The 21,925-nt window shown below is 32.7% G+C and overlaps 1 protein-coding gene across 8 annotated transcripts in view; it reads left to right on the top strand.

Moving 5' to 3' along the window:
• Positions 1-21,925, top strand: part of Nav3 (neuron navigator 3) — an 802,778-nt gene that overhangs the window by 584,460 nt on the left and 196,393 nt on the right. For 7 of the 8 annotated variants that reach the window (XM_046465096.2, XM_058585776.1, XM_046465098.2 and 4 more), the window contains 2 exons: positions 16,214-16,282; positions 19,379-19,518. In XM_046465096.2, the coding sequence (XP_046321052.1) occupies positions 16,214-16,282; positions 19,379-19,518 (209 nt within the window). The remainder of the gene's footprint in view (positions 1-16,213; positions 16,283-19,378; positions 19,519-21,925) is intronic. The other variant, XM_046465095.2, reaches the window with a different exon arrangement.

Genomic DNA, 21,925 nt, shown 5'->3' with positions numbered 1-21,925 from the left:
AGTAAAAATGGAGAGAAGTTCCAAATGTATTTTAATGGCAGTCTCAGTAAAATAAACTGACAGATTTCTAATGGAAAGAGTCAACAGGAAGGAGATGCTGACATTGTTAGTATTGGCTATTAGAAATTGGGACTTTCATTTACTGACTGAAAAGAATGTAGGAAGAGCAGTTTTGGTAGGGGAATGTAAAATATCCGCTTATTTATGTGTCATCTTAGAAACGTCTGTGAGTTATATCTGGCTGGAAATATTAAGGAGACCATTGGAACTGCCAGACTGAAGTTTAAGTTTATAGATAAAAATTCTGGAGATATTACCTATAAAATTTATAAAAATCTATGAGACTAGACAATAAACTGAGCATAATCTGAGTACAGATGAAGATAACCAATGATTAGAGATTAAGGAAATAGCAAGACCTGAAAGAGGAAATTTTAACAGTTCAGATAGTAAATTGGGAAGAAAAACCAGTAAAACTTGGTGTCCTGGAAAGCAAGTGAAGGAATCATTCCAAGGAGGAGGGAAAGATGGATGGGAATAGTTAATGTGTAGCCCCATCATGTTGCAATTGCTGTTCTAAATAGTTTTCATCCACATTCAATCTTTTATAATCCTCACTGCAATCCTGTGTATAACACAGGCACTGATCTTACTTTTCAGAGAAGGAAACTGAAGAATGAAAAGATCAATTAAAGTGTACAGAGTTTCACAGAGACTAATCTCTCAACTGAATCCAGGAAATCTGACAACAGAACTTGTGTTGGTAACCATTATCTACTGGACCTCAATAGTATCAAATATTGCAAATCAGAAGGATGAGTGCTAAGACCCGACCCAGGGATTTTGCACTGGAGATGTAAAAAAAAAATTTCATTTGTTCTTTTTAGTTATACATGACAGTAGAATCTATTTTGATATGTTTATACAAACATGAAATGTATCTTATTCTAATTAGAATCCCAGTCTTGTGGATGTACAGGATGTTGAGATTCACTGTGGAATATTCATATATGTGCATAGGAAAGTTATGTAAGCTACATTCAGTGGAATAGTCCCTTTGGTAACTAGTTTGGCATCTATTCAATAGAGAACTGGAGGGAGGAGTTATAGAAAGATATATATATATATATATATATATATATATATATATATATATGATTTTTGAATTATAGATATATATAATTTTTATCAATTAAGATATGTTTATATTCACATAAACAAACCTTTCTAGGAATGCTTCAGAGGTAGCAATATTCTATTCTTTTAGTTTTTTTAATTTGTTAGCTTTATAAATTTGTAAAACAAAATAATATCTTTATTGCTTTTCAATGAACTATAGAGTAACTTTTGTCATTATATTTAGTAAAACATGAGATTAACACTTTTGTTCAGTTTCCATGCATGCACTAACAATTTCCAAGCCATTTTTCATTTTCAATATTTATAAGATTAACGTTCTATTTTGTACACACAAGAGATTCTTGTACATTCTTGATATAGGTTGATTCTAAACGTTGAAAACCAGTGGAGTGTTTATATAATAAACACATTTTATAAATATGTTCTGCAGAATCAAGACAAATCTGACTCTTTCCTTTTCAAGGCCTTTCTAAAAGTCTAGAGAGTGTTTATATTTGTTTGAATTTAAGCATAAAATGACAGATATTTTAAATATGGGGCATGGCTCATTTTATAATTCTCCATGGGCATCATTCCAAGCAAGCTAAGGAATCCCTGCATTTCAGCAGCATCTTTTCTGTATTTTTTGTATTACTTATTCCTAGAATTACTCATTTAAAAGTTAAAACTCTTTCTTATTTGTTCAGATGGTTAGTTTTGTTTTGTTTTTGCCCATTAAAACCCCTGGCCATAGAATGATCACAGACGGGGATTGACAGGCATTAATTTAATTTCCCCCTTTTCTGGAATTTCCTAGTCTGGCTTCCCTACTTACTGTTCCATACTGAACCCTCCCACAATGTGTGCATAGGGTAAGGCTTTCCTTACTCTTCATTAAGCCGTTTATTTTGGTTCTCCAGAATCTGCTGAACACTCTTGTTCCTCAATGGCCCTTTTCTTCTGTCCTGTTTTGCTTCATGTTATAAACTTAAACTTTTGTTTTTCCTTTATCAATACATTAGTGCATTAGTGGCACCAAATAAGGGAAAAGAGAGTTACACATAAGTCTAAATCTCAAAAAAAAAAAAATGGAAACATGTTTTCCTTAAAATCAAAATCAATGAACTTAACTATTTTCTGGTTATAATATGAAACATCATAATTATGTGCTATCTTTCCAAAGTAATTACTGAATTGAAATATATTTTAAAGTATTAAACTGGCTCTTGATTTAGAGAATTTAAGTGATTATATATTAGGGATTTAAGTGTCTAAATAAAAACAAATAGCCAAGTTTTTATAACTTAGTCTTAAAGCTGCCATTCTTGTTTTTAATGTGAAATGTGTGTGATCATGGAGCTGTGATTCACATACACTGGTTTGTAATTCACCATTTATTTAAAATGTTACCACAGGACATTCTGATTTCCTGTGTATACATTTCATGGGTGTTTTCTCCCTAACGTTAATTTGGTTCTAATTATAAACACTTGATTTTTGTGTTTTAAAGGCACTCTCTTCTTAAATAAAGTACTAGCAGTAGACTTATTATACTTGTAATTTTATACCAAATGAAATAATTTTATTAATAAATTATTACATATTAATCTATTAATTTTTTACAATGGAAAGAAATTAAAAACTATACTATTCTTGTCAAGATGAAAATTTGTATTTTCCTATAGCTGGATATACAAGGAAATCCAAGTTGTAATCAGGGACAACTAAGTACAGGTAGAATTGGATCTCGGTGCCTGCACATTTCAGCAACTGAAGTAATTTTGATTTTGAGACTTTAACCATTGGTTAAGGTCCTGTCTTCATTGCAAAGCTCACTTTCAACACTAGCTTCTTCGTATTTGCTTCCTTCCTTCTGCTCACTGTCTCCCACTTTCTGATTGACCTCTTAGCCTCATAAGGTAGATTTTTAAAACCAGCCTTATCTCCCTGCTGGTTCTCAAGGCTGGGAGGCAGACTTGACCAAAGTTTACTATAAGAAATGTTTTTGAGGCTTCAGCCTCCCCTAAATAATATGTAACTGATTGTTGTGATTATTATATTTACTTTGCCATAAATTAAGAATAGTCTAATTACAGACTCAATAAAATAAACTTTCTTGTAAGTCTTCACATACTTTATATGTATGAGTTTATCTAATCATTTTATAAAGGTCATAATTAAAAGTCATTTTCATAAGCATATGTACTTAAAATAGTTAACGTATTTTGTGCGACTACAACATGTTGCAAGTCTTTGGAAATATTAAATAATCCAATTTTTCACTAATCTGGGTGGTCTTTCCTAAGTTAGTTTAAATTTGGGGGTTAACAAAATGGCTTAGTCCATTCTTCAGGATCCAGTTTTTTTTTTTTAAAGGTGGTTGTATTAAAATGAACTTTTATAATGGAGCTCTCAACATATTTAGATGTAATTTCATTCCATACTGAAAATTGTAAATGGAAAATGATCCATGGAACAGTGTAGTGTTCTGAGCTATGTTTAAGTAAAAGCATTGAGGAAAATCTAATTTACGATGACATTGTGAAAGAAATATGAGTCTGGTTTCCTGAGTTCTTTATCTTGGAGTCCAACATTCCTAAAAGAGTAGGAGACTTTGATGGTGAAATATCTTACACATGCATCTCCCTCTTTAGTTACTGATTTGAGATCTCTCAAGAGCAGACTGTGCAGGTGGCCTTATTAACTGTCTGTAGAAATTTAAGATAAGACATAGGTTATAATATATTTTCATGCCATATTTCACTAATGGGATAAGTTATCACAGTAACCTGTCTTAAATGCAATTGGGATGATATTTCAGCCACCCAGCTACTAAAAAGAAACACATGTGGAAGAAAGCTAAGTTTCTGACTCATTCATTTATGGGTAAGTGAATAAATATCTTCAGTGAATTCTCAGCAAAATTCAAGTATAAGGATAAAGAATTTTGTCACATGTTCTGACGTGCATATAGTTGCAAAATATCTTAAATATTTTTTGAAGAAACATGATTTTGAGGATACAAAAGATGTATTTGCAAAAGTGAATGTATACTCTTTCTTGAGTTCATATCTTACCAGCTATCATTCTGTAGCAGTTTGCAAAGCTCCTACAGAAAGGAAAATCTTCATAGTAAAGGAGGATTCTGGCTTAAGGAAATATTTAAATCTTAATTCTGAATATACGATTTATTTCCATCTCGATCAATCATAGGATCTCCGGTATAAAGAAATATATTTCAGTCTATCTCATTCTTAAATATTTAGTAAATGTGCTTTCCTATTTTCCAAGTTCATTCTCTGGTCTAAAAATTCTTAGCAGAAGACTTTCAAAATTATATTTAATTATAATGTATCTTAGGAAGTTTACTTTCAGTTTTTTTTCTTAAGGCATTTCTAATAAATTTAAGGGAAATTCTAAAATTTTATAGGGATTGAACCCAGGATTGCTACCACTGAGCTATATTCCTAGCCCTCTTTTATTTTGTATTTTGAGACTGGCTATCAACAAGTTCCTGAGAATCTCACTAAATTGCTGAGGGTTTCACTGAGCTGCCCAAGCTTACCTTGCAGTCCTCCTGCCTCAACCTCCTGAATGGCTGGGGAATTCACATATGTGCCACCACATCTGTCTAACCCCTGTCTTTTTAACACTTCAAAATAGAGAAATAAAATTGGGAGATAAAAATCATCCACTAAAACTAAAACCCAGGAATTTCTTTTTTTTTTACTTCATATTCTCCAATTTATTTCTTTGTATTCCTTTGTACAAAGGCATTTCACAGAGGAATAGTACTATTGAAGAACAAATGTGATATAGTGATTAAGAATAACTGTTTCTTACTTTGGAAATCAATAATTTGAGATGTTTGACTACATAGGAATTCTTTATGGGGATATCCATTCCTATATGTGTAGCCCCTAAGACTGAATATCAATAATAAGACAGGAAACAAGGATGATCCTAAAATAATTTTCTGCAAAATCTCATAATATAGATGAAGAGTTATATATCTCTCTATATATAAATTTCTGTCTGTAGAAATTTAAGATAAGACAGAGGTTATAATATATTTTCATATTTATCTCTATATATTTTTCATGCAATATTTACATATATATGTATTTATATACATATATATGATGGTAAAAATTGTCATTACATTCTACATTGATCTAAGAAGCATAATTTATTCAGAAACTTTTGGATTAAGCACATCCATCTTAAAAACACTGTTTTGTGCCTAGTTTTTGTTTTAATAAATCAACCACTGTCTACTTGGGCAGAGTCAATCAATGCATACCATATGGCTTAATGAAAGGTTGATATTGTTGATGTAATTTTTGTGTATTACATTAGAAATCAGTTTTCTTTTCTATTGGTTATTTTTTCAAAAATTCATTTGTGATTTTTTTCAACAAATAATCACCCCTCCCCCCACCTCATGTGCTAAGAGTTATACTAGATATGTAGTTGAGATTGGTGATATTTTTATTTTTCAAGTTGCCCACAGTTTTACAGAGAACCTAGATAGTAAAGCACATAGTTCAGTAGGCTATGCTAAGTAATCTAAAAGAGCACAAAGTGTCATTTCACTTGGTTGAAGCTGCAGCCTTCTGGGTGGGGAGAAAGTTTTAAGTAGAAATATGTTCTGGATACCTATTGTGGTTTAAAAAAAACACAACTCCACGGTTTAGTGGGCAGAACAATAACCATTTTATTTTGTTCATGTATATTGCAACCCAAGGAATCAGAAAAGGTCCAGAGGCAATGGCTTGTCTCTGCTCCATTATAACCAGGACATCCACTGTGGAAGGAAGGACTGGTTGGAGTGTCACAAACTTCTTGGAGGCAGAATATATCTGCTTGGAGAACCCACCTCCAAGATGAGTTCTTCACTACTCAGTAGCTTACCTGGAACAGAGACTGCACATGTCCGGTCCAGCTGGACAGTCTCAGTATGAGGAATCTATTTGAATTCCACCTAAATTCAAACAGGGGGGTTGGGAAAGGTCAAAGGTCTCACCTTCCAATGGAAGGAGTATCAAATTATTTTTTCTTATGGCTATGTTTAAATTATCATGGGGTAGGGCAAGAGAAAAGACTAGAGAAGTAAACAGAGGTCAACTTAGGGAGTCTGAATTCTATACCTAGGAGCTGGGATTTGTTTCCTGAATATAAAGGAAAATTGCTCTGAGCATTTTTAACAGAGGAAAAATGAGGCTATAACAACTTAGAAAGACTGCCCTAGTGACAGGGTGAATCCCATTTCTTTTTTTTTGTTGTTGTTGAATAATTAGTGATATATTTCAATAAGGAAAAATGATAATACAATAATGGAAACATGATATGGAAGAGAAAGCAGGAAGAGTTGGGGAGAAATAAATTTCAGCTTCAGTCTCCAGAGGTTTGAGTTGTTAATGGCACTTCTAGATGATGGTGTCTAGCATGTGACTCTGGAGTTCAGGAAAGTGGTCAGGATCAGAGATATAGACCTGAGAACATTTTCTTAACCACTTTTAACCAGTTAAGCTTGATACAAAAGGAATAGAAGAGTATAAAGCTAAGGGGAAGAGGAGAACTCAGTCCAGAACTCTGGGAATCCAAACACCCGTGAGTCAAGTGAGCAGACAAGGAGCACTGTTTTGCAGAATAGATTTTGTTTTTCTACCTTATTAAAGGCAAATAATGTTTTTTTTTTAAAGGAATGCCTCATATTCTTAGTCATTTTATCCTTGTCTTTAAAATTATCTGTAAACTTTGGAATATAAATTTTACAAAACTCTATTTGAAATGCATATCTTCATCTAATGACCAACCATGTCATAAAAAAATCCCCATTTTAAGATATTTTTTAATGTGCAATGTTGATAGTTACAGGTTCTAGAAATGGCACCCAGTGTGTTGTTCTGGAAATAATGATTCTTAAACATCCTATTGGACCAATTTCTGATGATTCTTTCTAGAACTCTGTCCTAGAAGAGTTTCTATTGCTGACTTCAGAATTCAAGAACATTGGATAATATCAAGGAAAATTGGGGGTAGAATAGTGCTTCATTGTTTCTCCCTTCAAGAAATCATGTGCCCAAATTAATTTTAAACTTGGACACCAGGAGCCATAGTTAAAGCTCAGCTCCTATACTTCTCAGGGCCAAGCTTGTGGGCTTTTGTGTAAGGATATGGTGACATTGAAAGTGGTAGTTAAGAACCATCATGTTTTGTGGTGGGAAAGACTACTAAATACAGGTAGATGAGGCTACTTTAGAGATTGATAAATATGATATTACATCTATAGGATTTATACAGATATTTACAGGGACTCTATAATGTGCATCTGAATTCCAGTGTATTTTTGTTTTAATTGTTTATTTGTACCAGACATTGTTCTAAGTGCTGTACAGTTGACTCCTCACAAAACATTTCTGTAGGTGAAGCTATCACCCTTGTTTACCAGATGAGGAAATAGGCACAGAGATCAGTGAGCTGATATTTTAACGAGGGCAGTTGGCTCCACATTTTGTGCTACTAGCCAATATACTACATCTTACTATTGGTATTTCAGTTTATCAGTTCACAGAAAATATATGCATCACTTTCTGCATATCTGCATAATGTTGTGTGTTTTCCCTTCCAAACTTGAAGTGAATTCAGTTTGCATTGAATAACCCATTACATTTTTATGAAGAATACATATGTTCATATACATGATTGTAAACATTATATTTCTCATAGTGAAATAGTCATCTCTGCTTAAACCTATTTTTTCCCAAATTAAATCATTTAAACACAGTGCTAATATATGGTCATAGTCAATAACTTCTTTTTAAATAATTTATTAATTGATTGCATAAATGAATATTAGATTAATGTGAAGCATGAACTAGGTCAAAATTCTCAACATCAGTGTCTGTCACTTTCAAAATCTTAGGAATGTGAAGTTGCCTTCTTATTTATTCATTAGTTTGTCATAAAGTTTATTCTGAGTATTTATGTACTTTATAAAAGAACTATTAGAGTAAGATTGTAGAGTCTGCTGTGTAGGTAGATTTGCTCATTCATGAATATCCATCCTCCCAAGACTTTCTCCCCTCCTTGAATGTTGACATAACTTAGAATTGGAGTTTTGATTTTTCCTCTGTTCTGTTCCTGCACCACACATAGATGTTCAACCTCCTTTTCTTATGTTATTTTCCCATGTCACTGTACAGTTCAACTCAAGCCAGAGGCCCAGGAGTCATTGTAGATTTTTTCCCCTCTTTTCCAGTTCCTGTGTCCACTATTTCAACAGAATCTTTTGCTTCTATTTCCTGTGCTTCTACCTTCATTGAGCTCCCATCAAATCTGGCCTGAATTATAACAGTGATTTTCTATTTGGTCTCCCCATTTCCAGTCTAGTCAAGTTTTCCAACCTCCTTTCTTCCTTTATCCCTCCTTTATAAGTCTAAGAGAAGGATGTATCTCATCTAAGAAGGTATCATTTATTCTACAGTTAAAACCTTTTGATAATTCTCCAGATGAAGGGCACATTCCTTAGCAAGTGGATATGGCGCTCTCTAGGCTATTAGGGAGAAACAGCAGGTGTAAAAGTAGTAGTTGTGAATAAGAAAAGACAAAATATTTTAAATGACCACAGTAATTAACTATTACTTCCTTCAACTGAGATTTTTGATGAAGCTTGATAATAATTAAAGGAGATGAAGTTGTGATGTGTGAGGTTTAGGTATTTTGATGAGTTTAATAATCCCCACATGCATTATATCTGATATATATATGTAAGTTTGTATGTGTGTATATTATATATATACTTGTGTGTGTATATATAATATACACACATACAAATTTACATATATATATATATATATCAGATATAATGCATGTGGGGATTATTAAATATATATTTAATTTTAATTTTAATCTCTATTGAGATACAATTCACAAAAATAAGACCTACCATTTAAAACATACAATTGATTGGTTTGGGGCCAAGTCATGCAATTGTTCAACCATCACCACTCTCTAATTTTAGAGTATTTTAATTATCTCACAAAGAAACCAGGTGCCCATTAGAAATCATTCTCCATTCCTCTGCCTTATATCACTCACCATAAGCAACTGCTAATCTATATTCATTCTCTATTGATGTTCCCATTCTGGACACTTTATATGAAGGAAACAATATGACTGATGTATTGAATGAAGTTTTTAAAAATTCTTTAATATTTATTTATTTATTTATTTATTTTTATGTGGTGCTGATGCTCAAACCCAGCACCTTGCATGAGCTAGCACTCTACTGTCAAGCCACCACCCCAGCCCCAAATGAAGTTTTTTTTTTTTTTAATGTTGTCTCTCTGAATGCCAAATAGTATCAACTGAAAGTGGATTGATTTATTCCAAACTTATAAAGGTGATATTTGGTAGGTAGGATAAAAGAATTATTATAATGCCTTGAGGATCTTTGTAAATCTACAGGGCAATGAATAGGCAAAGAAGCATGACAATAATTTAAGTGAGAGTCAGTTTCTAAGAAGATAATATGGCATAACAGAACAGCATAGAATTTTGGAATTTAACCAACTTAAATTCAAATTTTAACATTGAAGTTTTATAAGATGTGTTACATGTTTATATAAATCTGCATTTTAAAATATCAGTTTTCATGTTTGTCAGATGCTGGTCTATGGTCCCATAGACCATTGTGAAAAATAAATATGAAAATAGACATAAATGCCTTTCATTTAATAAGGATACAAAAAGGACTATTTATTATCTTTCCCTTTCTTCTTTTAACATACTTATGATAATTACAATATTGGATAAATCTCCCTTACTTAGAAGGTAAAGACATAACATGTCATATTTAATAATTCCCCTTGGAAATAGCAATCAATTACTTAGTTATTGAACATAGACCAACCCCATAATATGGACTGAGAGTGTACAAGCAAACATAACATGATTCCTGCCCAGGAGAATAACACAACCTGTTTAGTAGACCTTTATCCTGATCAGTTACCACACAATCAAGATAGACTGGGAAATATCAAGGAAGTATTTAGAAAGGAAACTCTAAAGTTTGAAATATACACTTGCTGTAAAAGGAATGGAGGAATAGGTTTGTGTCCAGTTTTTAAAATATTCATGACCATAACATTAAATCTTGGGAGATGGGACAGTGACTGAACGTGTATTTGAAAAGCAGGAGTAGTTGGATATACCTGTTTTGTCAGGACAACTAAGGGAGATGATTTCTAGAAGGGACCTGCTGACAGCTAGAGCAACAGTGTGATATAAGATGAGCACTGAAACAGGGCTTGAGGTGCTTACATTATGCTATTTAACTCTGGAAACTACATCTTTTTCCCCTCTGGGGAGACATTTCTAGGTGTTCTGCAGAACACAGCATTTCTAGTTTTAATATACATAGAAATTATATGGGGATCCTTTTAAAAATGCAGATTCTCAACCTGACATAACTTCCCTGTGTACATACATGGATACACCACAGTGAATCCCACATTGTGTACATAATTTTATCAAAATGGACTCTATTGTCATGTATAACTAAAAATAACCAATAAAAAAATGAAATGTATATTCTGGCTCAGGAAATCTGGGAGGGAACCTGAAATTCTGTACTCCTAACAAGTCTCAGGTGATGCCAGTATTATTGGTCTACAGACAACACTTTGAGCAGTAAGGCTCTAGTGATTAGTAAGAACGGGTCATCCAAAGTGTAAGATGTGTTTACTTTAAGAAGCTTTCTTTCCTTATACTAAGTGGATATTGTAATTCCACATGAGGATTTACACTAAAGCTGGAATAGGAAGTTCTGAAATTTGGATCCTGCTGTGTTTTGAACAGCAGATAAGTCCCATTCTTATTTAAAAACATAGATTGTATATAGTTGTGTCTTCTTCCCTTCCACATTCAGGAAAATGAACAACATCCCTTTGATGTCCCCCTTTACCAGAAAGGTAATCTCAAGTCCTTCCTTAGGAGAACTCCCAGTGAGTCTCAAAACATTTACTTCTTCTGGGTTTTTGCTTCTGACTTTTGTTTTCCTCTTCCTCATCTATTAGCTAGGTGTTTCATTTGACAACATTTCAGGAAAGAAAACTGCAATCTTCACTTCGGGTATCTGAAAACTCCCACTTCCTTGGTCTTCTGACCATTCACTTACCCCACCTTGTCTTGGAGCTGTGTTCACATGTCCCCTGTGTCTGTTATTAATACACTGCAAGTTTGCTGTGCCTGTGCACCTGCCTCATCACTAATCTGTGATAAACTTAGAGGTTGGGAAGTAGTATTATAGACCCTGTGAGGAAAAATGCTTTCCTGCTGTCTAGGAAGAGAGACATAAAACAAAATGATTTTTATAAGAAAAAATAGGAGCTATTGAGAAACAAAGATTTTGAGACAATCAAAAGAGTTATGAGCAAGATGGGGAAAGATTGAATATGTAAGCAGCTGAAAAGAAAAAAAATGCAGAGAAATAAAGAGGAATGTGGAGATTGAGGATTTGTGATTTCTAAGTGATTTTAAGGCTAAAGTAATAACTTAATTTTTAAATAACTGATTACCAATGCACAGCTAAGCCTCCTAAATTTTATTCCTATCTTATTTTCAAATGAGAACAAAAAACAGAGAGAGGTAGCAAGGCATGAAAGCAAGTTGGCAGCAAAACTATAATTAAAATAGCAAGCAGCATGTTTGTAATTAAAATATACATCTACATATGCACATATGTATGTACATATGTATATTCACACAAATGCAGTGCCTTTAACATTATGAAGTATTAAAGAAATGTGAGGCGTATGCCAACCTTGTATTTTACCCACTGGGCTCTTGATAGATGATAAAAAGCCAGCTAAATAAAAAAGAAATTAAAAAGTTCTTACAAGAAGACTATGCTTCTTGGTGTATAAACATCTGTGAGTCGTAGAGACTGATGTAGTTACAGGCCAGGCATTTTTGACCAGGCAGCTATTAGAAATTCAGATTGGTACAACATTTCTTTCAATAGTTAGAATCATAAAAAATAAAATAAAAATTAGAATTGATTTTCAATAGATTAGTTGATTAAATAGTAAATAACATAATATATACTATGTATTAAAATTTAAACATAATAAATAGACTCGTGGAATGGCAATGTTACCCTATCAGTAGACCTACTATGATAAATATAAATTCTTTTCAATACGCTAAGTACTGTGGCAGTTATACTTGATAGAGTAATTAATTTCTTCAAGTTAGTAATACTACAAATACTTCTTATATTACTTTTTATTTTTTAACAAACTAAATTCCATTTAAATTCCTCATGGACCCCCCCCCCAATCAGATTCGACCTTTTACCGACTTACCACCTACCTTGCTTCATTTATTATCAACTTTTCATAAATGTTTAACAACAGTTTAATGTTTGATTGAGTCAGGATCTAAATAAGGATCCATACATGACAATTACTTTTAAGTTATTTTAAGACTCCAAATATTTTTTTGTGCAATTTGTTTGTTAAATGAATTGTGTCATGTGTCATGTTGAGAATTCCACAGTCCTCTTCCTTTTCTCTTAACTGTATTCCTGGAATACAAGTCTTTCAAAATGCATCTCTGTTGTCCAAATAAAAATTGTGTTAACAATATACTCCCTATTATTAAAATTATGCAATTGGTTTGGTGATGTAGGTCACATTTTTTTCCAAAATGTACTGTTTTCTCTTTTAATAAGAGAAAGCAGGCAAGCTCTCAATGTCTATGATAGTCTTGGCACATCTTATTAAATAAAAAAAAAATACCAGGAATTTTATTTCCTTAAAAAAAATCACAAAACCTTCATTTCTCTTTTCATCAACTTGAATATGTTTCAAGTGCATTTTGTGGGACTTTTCTGATAAACTATTTTATCCTCTGTAATAATTCAAGCAAAGAGATTACCTTGAAGAAACCTTGTTATGTTTACAATTTTAAATAACTAAAATTATGTTTTTATTACATGAGAAGGTAAAAAAAATGCAGAGATTCCATGTGTATCTTGGAGATGATGGCATGTTAGGTGTACTTGGTGTTATTTACAGTGGTCCTTTAGAAGAATTTAGTTATGATGGACACAGTTAGGAAGTATTCCCGTGGGAATGACAGCGAGAGTAAGGCAGCCCAAATAAGAGAAGCACAATTAATGCTTGGGTGATGGTTAAGAACTACTCTTGAGTACAAAATGCATGAGGTGACAAAGGTAGAACATAGGGTGCAAATGTAAAGAAGCACTATAGAACTCTTTGAATGCTAGAATATACTTTTCAGTGCCACCAATCTTCTTTATGTTTTAGGAAATTTATGGTTTATCTCTTTGCACTTTTCTTCCTTCACCTATAACATCAGGAGATAAGACTAGATACAGTTTGTGTTCCTTTGTGGTTCTAATTGTCCCATTCTATATAATGAGTTTGGTAAGAGTGAAACCTTTCAACTCCTCTATTTAAGAGGCACTGTGGAAAGTGTTGAAAGCTTGAGTTAGTGTGATAAACCTGGGAATTGAAAGAGAACAAAGATGCAAAAGGATTTGTATCGGTCCAAACAGCATGACTAGATATTGATTGCTCATCTGTAACAATTGAAAAGGAAAAGGAAAAAGTCGGTTCTTGTGATTTCAAGTCCATATCACTGAAGAAATTTTGCTTCCATGAATAGAAATAAAGTTATTAATGGAAGGAACAGAAGATAAAAGAAAGCAAGTAGTGATTTTTGGTGTGAGTTTAAAGATCATGAACACATCTTTTATGTAGTTGATATTTGTGGCTGGAAGTATGTAGATGAGGTTATTGCTAAAGGGTAACATTTTAGTTCAGATCTTTGTAGGAAATAAATTACTAAGTGAAAGAATGCATAAAAGTGTTTGAGGAAAGAAGGAATACCCTTTGGGAGGAAAAGAGTTGGGAAACAAGATTTGTTGAAGGAAAAAAGGACACAAGAATGTAATAGACAATCAAGTGAGCTTGGCTGTCTATGAAAAGGAGAGATTCCAAAAATAGAAGAGTCACGTGGTCAAATTCAAACATAAATTTGGAAAAACTCTGGTATTCTTCAGAAATGCAAGAGAAGCAGGAAAGAAGCTAAATGTAAAGAAATTAAAGTAAGAGAACTTGTTTAGAACAAAAATAAGGCAGCAAATACTGTATTCTTTCAAAAGAAATCAGAAAACACATATGGGCAATAAAATCAAGATGATTTTGACTAAATTACTTAACCTCGCTGGACTTGGTTTTTCCTTTATTTCTAGTTCTATACTAGGAATTACATTATGGTATTTCCTTAAAAACATGGAGCAAAATCAATGAAGTAGTCTCATTTCCCTGAAAGGATATATGCTGCTTGATTATTATCTTTATTACATACATTTGTGTTCAAATTGGAAAGTATAAGACAAGAAGTAGTCACTAAACTTTAAATGGTTCTCTTATTCTTGGACTGACAAGTTAACTGAGAAATTCACAAACAATCTTTCCTCTCTTTGAGTCCCTTTAAAAAAAAAACTTTAAATTTTAAATGAATATCTCATTGCATTGGTATAGTTTCTTTTTTTTCTTTTTTTATAATTTATTCTAATTTGTTATATATGACAGCAGAATGCATTTCAATTCATATTACACATATATAGAACATTTTTTTCAACAATTCTTAATAGCTAAACTGTGGAACCAACCTATATGTTCTTCAATAGATGAATGAATAAAGAAAATGTGGTGTATATACACAATGGAATATTACATGGCATTAAAAGAGAATAAAATCATAGCATTTGCAGGTAAATGGATGGAGTTGGAGAATATAATGCTAATAAGCCAATCCCCCAAAACCAAATGCTGAATGTTTTCTCTGATATAAAGATGCTGATTCATAATAGGGAATGGCAAGGGTAGGGGGAAGTATGGGAGGAATAGATGATCTCTAGATAGGGTAAAGGGGGAGGGAGGGGAAGGGAGGAGGCATGGGGGTGGGAAAGGCAGGTAAATGGGATGGACATCATTACTCTAAGTACATGTATGAAGACATGAATGGTGAGACAGTTTATTTTTTACTTTTCACTTATTCTGGTATTACTATTACTGAGATAGTTTGGCCAGTTATAACTAGATGTTCAGTGTGGTTAAAATACAGAATGTATTCTATGCAAATAACCATGTATATAACATGACAAATGTAAAAAATAAGTGTTCAATGTACCCGAAGACTTCCTCTATGAGGACGTCTGTGTTACCCGAGACTTGCTCAGAGGACTAATAATTAATTTAGGAAACAGATCCTGATCCTAAGCCATCTTTTTCTTCACTAAAGCGCTCCTCGCTGCTGGGCAACAAAGTAACTGGATCAATTGCAGTAAGGCTCCATGTGACCCTTGTCACCCTGATGCCAACACTCCAGTGTTGGTCCTGTTTCTTTGAACACTAAAATTCATCAACTCTTAATAACTAAAAGACAGTTTAACTTAATATACAAATTTGCATTTGTTTCATGAAGTGTTATTCTTCCAAACTTGGCTTACTTCTTTCTTTCTTATATGTCTTTGAATGAAGATTTTGATTTAAAAAATCATTAAGAAAGGCAACTCAAGAGTGCCCAAAATTGTTACCAGTATTTGTTAAGCTTGTTTTTCAAGAATTTAAATACACTTACATTTCAACTTTTGGGTAGACCCTTCTTTAGAGAAAAATCTTTTACTGTACATTTCCTTTAAAAATTTTTGTCTAGTAGAACAATAACTTATTACACACAAAGCCGCTTGGATTTCATAAGATGCAATAATACTATTAAGAATATTAATACTATCACACAATCATAATTTTAAAGTTAATAATGCCACATCTTATTACCAGGGTGGTACTGCATTATTTCATAGTGCATTCATAGTCCAAGGTCATGGTGGTTATGTTGCATTACCATAGTTTTCTTATTAAGTTATTCTTTATACATGTTCATATGTGTTCCAATTGCATTTCATGAACTCATAGTTTTCTTATAAGTTTGTGCTTTCTTTCCATGTTCAAAGAATCTCTTTAATTCAATTTCTCTGTTTCTCCTCATACAGTCTGACAGCCAGATATGCAACTCAGTCTAATCACAGTGGAATTGCAACCAGTCAAAAAAAGCCTACTAGGTCAGTTAATATCTCTAATTTATTGCTTGTTAGTGATATTCAAGTAAATACCCAGTGATATTTTGTCCTATCACCATAAATTTTTTTAAACATTAGCACAGTTCCAAATGCAAAGTTTAGAGCACTGAATTATTCTGAATGGATTACCATATAGTCTCAGGAGCAAGCATGTGTTGTTAGAGATTAAATGGTTTTGGCTTCTTTTATTTCATTTTTGTTATACACTATAAATTGCAATGAAGTCTAGGTTCTAGGCTTAAGTAAGTCAAGAAAATAATTTCTTTGTTGGCCCCTATGATTCTTTCTGGGTGACAATAATCTGGAAATTATACCAGATTGCAGTTGCTTGTTGAGATAGGTGTGTATTAATTATTGCACATTTTGAAGTGGAACTGAGAAACACTGGCAGATTTGGGTGGGGAAGTTAGCATCAGATTGTTCCTCTATCCATAATAGTTTAATTTTCTGCTTCTTTATGATGTGTGTATTTTAGAGACACATAATAATAAATGGCAGTATAATATGTACTGTTTGGAAAATGACGATACATAAGAATGTGTTGGAAAAGTTTGTTTTAAAAGAAAATATTATGTTGCTGAAGGTGTGATGGTAGTATGAAGCCACTGAGTCAAGCCATAGCTAAAGTATTTTGTACCTCTGAGTAGTCTAAGAGTTTGTGCAACTCCTCAGTCCCGGGGAAGTGGCCAGGGTGGTATATTAGCCCCTGCTTCATTACCGAATCCTAGTATATGATACTTGACCTCAAGGACTTCTGATGCCTTGACCTGAGGTAGGTGCTTTCTCCTTTGCCTTGGTTTTCTATATCCTTTTCCACAGTAGTTAAATGATCTGGAGAGACAAATCCTAAGAAGTATTTAATTAAAACTTACAATGAATGATATAAATTACGATGTGCAAGAAACCAGTGACCTGCCATGTACAATGGGCATTTTTATTATCCCCTCTAACACTTGGACATGTAAGATGTATTTTAAGTACTTTGTTTTAATAGAACATTTCTCTTTCAGGTCCTTTCTCTCTCTCTTCCCCCCCCCCTTTTTTTTCTTCATCTCATTTCCCTTTTTATTACTTTGATGAATGATCCGGAGGCTCTGGCTGCCTGTCAAATTAGGGTAATGAGAAGAGCAAATGTACTTTTTAATTTGTTTTAATTTGTTCTTCTGAGGACTGAAAAGCACTTGGCTTCATGGGTCACGGTAAAGATTAAAAGGCATTTTAATTGCTTTCTACAAATGGGTCAAGTTTCATTGCAAGAAGGGCAAATTTTGTGACTAAATCTGTTTACACATGTAAGTTTGGAGTAGGCTTTCTAAGACTATGGTTATATCTACAAGACTTGTTCACAAATTTATTATGATTGGGACGTTTGGCCAAATTAATTAGTTTAGTCCCATCTGCAGAGTGAAGTCACTGATACTCCTCATGTCTGCAGTTAGTGTGCTACACTTGCAAACCCTTGTAGATCTATTTGAGCAAAAGTTTAATGCTGGAATCATTTGGAAAAGATTCTAATCTGTATATGACATAACTTCTTATTAGCAAAATAGCTAAAGGGAATATTTATTAGCCATTTGTATCTAAACTGTAAAAAACTTAAAATTTTGAAACTATTGACTGTTCCAAGAAATGAACACTTTTTGAAGCTACTATTTGCGTTTTCTTGATGTTCATTTCATTTTACAGTTACTGAAAGTACTATAAAAGTATTTATACTTTGTAAGGATTTTATTTCTTAAATAATCTACAGAAATAAAATAGGTAGTATTATAAAGATGAATTAAAATTTAAGTATTGTAATAACTGGATTTAGAAATTTTGACATATAACAGATAAAATGCTCTGTTATTTTTAAGATTTTATAAAAGAAAACTGTTAAAATTTTGTATTGTATCGATAGATTCTGGGTAGTTTGTTCTTTTTCTTTTCCAATAGGAATTTTCAGAGTAGTACATAGTCATGTTCACAAGGTGGCAGCACCTACAAGCAGAGATGTCGGGAACCTTCAATAATGTTTTCTAAATAGACCTTAGTGTCAACACTAGTTCTTAATTTCTAGTTTTTAATTTATATGGATCGGGTTTAATATAAATGTGAAATATATGATAGTAATAAACAATAAAAATTAGGCACAGTTTATGAAATAATCAAGAGTTGGAGTTCTAAAGGGGAAAAACAGTGAAATAAATTATCTCAACTTATATTTAATTATAGTTCAAATACAATAGGTAGGTGACAACCTCTTGTCAAACTGCCTTTGATTATAAGATAGATCATGTGTATTTTTTCACGTCTTGTTTTTTCACATACAAAGAGTAGCTCAGCCTGCTGTCATAAAGCTATTCTAAGCTGTCATTTTCCTCCTAATATTGATTTCCTTCCTAGACCTGAATCTTTTTTGGTCACCTCTCCTGTATGATCAGGAGCTAAAGCCTAGTTGTGTATTTTTGACAAGTGAATGAAAGCCTTTTTTGTGAGGCAGCCCAGTCAAATATAATTGAACCCATGACCTTAGTACTGGCACCATACTTAGAATAGCATAGCTAACTAGTTTAGATAGTCAAAACACAATTCCTGTTTGCCATTTGTACAGTTACTTTCCTCTTGTTACTAATTTACAAGACTTGGAATACAGCTACCTGAGATAAACAAATACCACATGTATTAAAAGAATAAGTTAAACAGCTGCAAATAGCTGATTAATATGCCGAGAGTCTAAAAGTGAAGTGTTACCATTTCCCTTGCTTTTCCTATAATTATTTAAGTACTTGGAAGGCAAAATTTTATTCATCAAGAATGGAGTAAGTTTGACTATTTTAGTGAAAGGTCACCTTATTTTAACTGTTCTACATTATTACTGGTCTTTGGGGGCATGCTTATTGAAAAGTGAAACAAGATTTGTCTGATAATTTCTGACTCTGTTTTAGCTATTTGTCACTTAAACCACCATTTTCTGCAAACTCGATTTTAGAAAATCCTGAACTGTATTTTTTCCATTAACTCTTCCCTGCTCAGAATCTCATGCTCCTTAGTTTTTGAAATGCGGGTTGTGATGTAATTTTTCTTCTGCTATTTCAGGCTTCCAGGACCCTCTAGGGTGCCAGCTGCAGGCAGCAGCAGCAAAGTCCAGGGAGCCTCCAATTTAAATAGAAGAAGTCAGAGCTTTAACAGCATTGACAAAAACAAGCCTCCAAATTATGCAAATGGAAATGAAAAAGGTAAGTGTTCATCTGATTTGCCATCAAGGACCCAGTCTACACAACTCATGAGTTAACCCACTAAATTTAACATTTGAGGAGTGATATAGCCATTGGATTGGAAATACAATCAGTGGAGTTATCTTATATTTCCTAACTCGAAATAGCCCTCCTGAATTTCAGTTTTCTTCAAGGCTTTCCTTATCTGAGAAGTATATTATGGAATGAACTTGTTCATTTTAAAGTGGTTAATTAGATACCTGAGAATAAAATCTGTTTCAGAAGAATATCTCCTCCCAGATGCATAAAAAAGCATTTTTATGTCTTTCAAGTACTATGAAAATTCATCCTGAAGTTATAAAGCTATATTTTATTCAAATTTTTGGTTTCAGTTTATATAAGTGCTATAAGTGGGCAGCTAAAGTTTGAACATCTTATGTATTGAGATATAATTATGATAGGTCTGTACTTTTGAAAGTATAGGTCTGTACTTTTGAAAGAAGCAGAATAAAGTTACCTCAGTTTTCCCCAACTTATTCATGTTTATTGTTTCTTGAATTATCAACTCATAAAATCTTTATGAAAAAAATGACAGTGGAATTCTATGTTAAAGGCTATCTCTCTGGGTGGATATAGATTATGAATAATAATGATGATAATAATAATAATAATAAGCTTTCTCTTATTCAGACATAAATAAAGATTATTTATAAATCATCTATATGTCACCCAGTTCCCTGTGATCTTCAAAGTGTGTGTTTAAAGAAGGGTTGGATTGATGCTGCCACTGTGGAAGAGGAAGTGATAGTGATTTGATAGAGGAAAGTTCCATCTGAATCACAAGGAAATTAGGAACCTGTACTGTGGTAATGTGAGTGAGTGCTGGAATGACCAGGATGTTCTGTTGGATTTCAGAACAGTGTTTTTGGACCAATGGAAGTTTAAACTTCTTTTTTTGGTTTTGGGTCCTACGTGGAACAGCACGTAAAATTAAAAAGTAAATGATATGTTTAATCAGAAGAACACATGGCAAATTTGCTTTGAATAATTCAACCAAATAGCAAATCTTTTGCACTGTTTAGAAATTATAAATTTCTTCAGATAGGTGAATAATTAGAGAATTTTCTCTTATTCGAATGAAAATTGACAGGATCTATGTACCAGATACCCCTTTTTAAAAATATTTATTTATTTATTTATTATAAGTAGGTATATATGACAGCAGAATGCATTTTGATTTTATTGCACACAATTGCAGCACAACTTTTCATTTCTCTGGTTGTTCACAATGTAGCATTGCACCATATGTGCAGTGTTTATCTTATCCTCCAACTAAAACATAATTAGGCAGACTGTAAATACTTCAGAGCAGAGCATTGTCTCCTGATCTCTGCAATATCACCAGCTCTTGGATAAAAAAAAATAAAATAGCATAGATGTTTGGGGCTTGCCTTTAAGACACAGAATAAAGCTTTTGGTTTAAGATTCTGAGAAATATTACAGAAGAAGTACAGTTTTTCTGGGGGAGAAAGGAAAAGATATTTTCTCATGGAAAAATTATTTTTCCTCATTCCATGACCTTCCTAGAAAGTTTCTGTAACATATAACAAGAAGTACTAGCATCTTGAATTTCTAGGAGAAACTAACAATCTTACAAATAAATATGTGAATATGCTGATTGGACTTCTATGTGTCCATTTAAACAACCTGATACTATAGGTTATAATAAAAAATCCAAAAATAGATCAGCAATGACATTTTCCATGGCCATTCCATTTCATGTCCAGGAGTAGAGCAAAATCAGAACGTGGCAATATTTATAATAACCACAAGGTGGAAACAGACATCATATGATATGTGGTCTTTCATCACATAAAAAAAATGTGAAAATTCTCTAGATACATATCTACAACAAAAGAACAAGAGTTTTTTTCTGGTAAATTAACCATTAATTTTAATTCTAAATAATTTAATATAAAGTGTGTGATCTTATATCCAGGTATTTATAGTACATCAAATGTAAGCATTAAATGTCTATAAACTGCCAATAATAACTTTAAATCATGTTATGTGATATAATACAGCTGAGGTTTTTTTTAAACATGTAACATGGCATTGCTGTTAAATGTAGAGTTACTTTATATCTACAGAACCAATATCATTGCTTCCTAATTAATCTTATGTTCTTATATTTTGTCATTTTATTTATTTATTATTTAAACATTTATTTTTTAGTTGTAGATGGAAACAATACCTTTATTTTATTTTTATGTAGTGCTGAGGATCGAACCCAGTGGCTCACACATGTTTGGCAAGCGCTCTACCTCTGAGCCACAACCCCAGCCCCTATATTTTGTCATTTTAAATTATAGGAACAAACAAAATTATCATAAATATTACATAAAAAAATAAATAATTACCCTGCATT

Source organism: Marmota monax, unplaced genomic scaffold (genome assembly GCF_021218885.2).
Source record: "Marmota monax isolate L192 unplaced genomic scaffold, Marmota_monax_Labrador192_F-V1.1 WCK01_AAM20220418_F8-fsc00146, whole genome shotgun sequence".
NCBI classification, from domain to species: Eukaryota; Metazoa; Chordata; class Mammalia; order Rodentia; family Sciuridae; genus Marmota; species Marmota monax.
The sequence above is the reverse complement of the archived record's forward strand: the minus strand, read 5'-3'. Positions and strand labels throughout refer to the sequence as shown.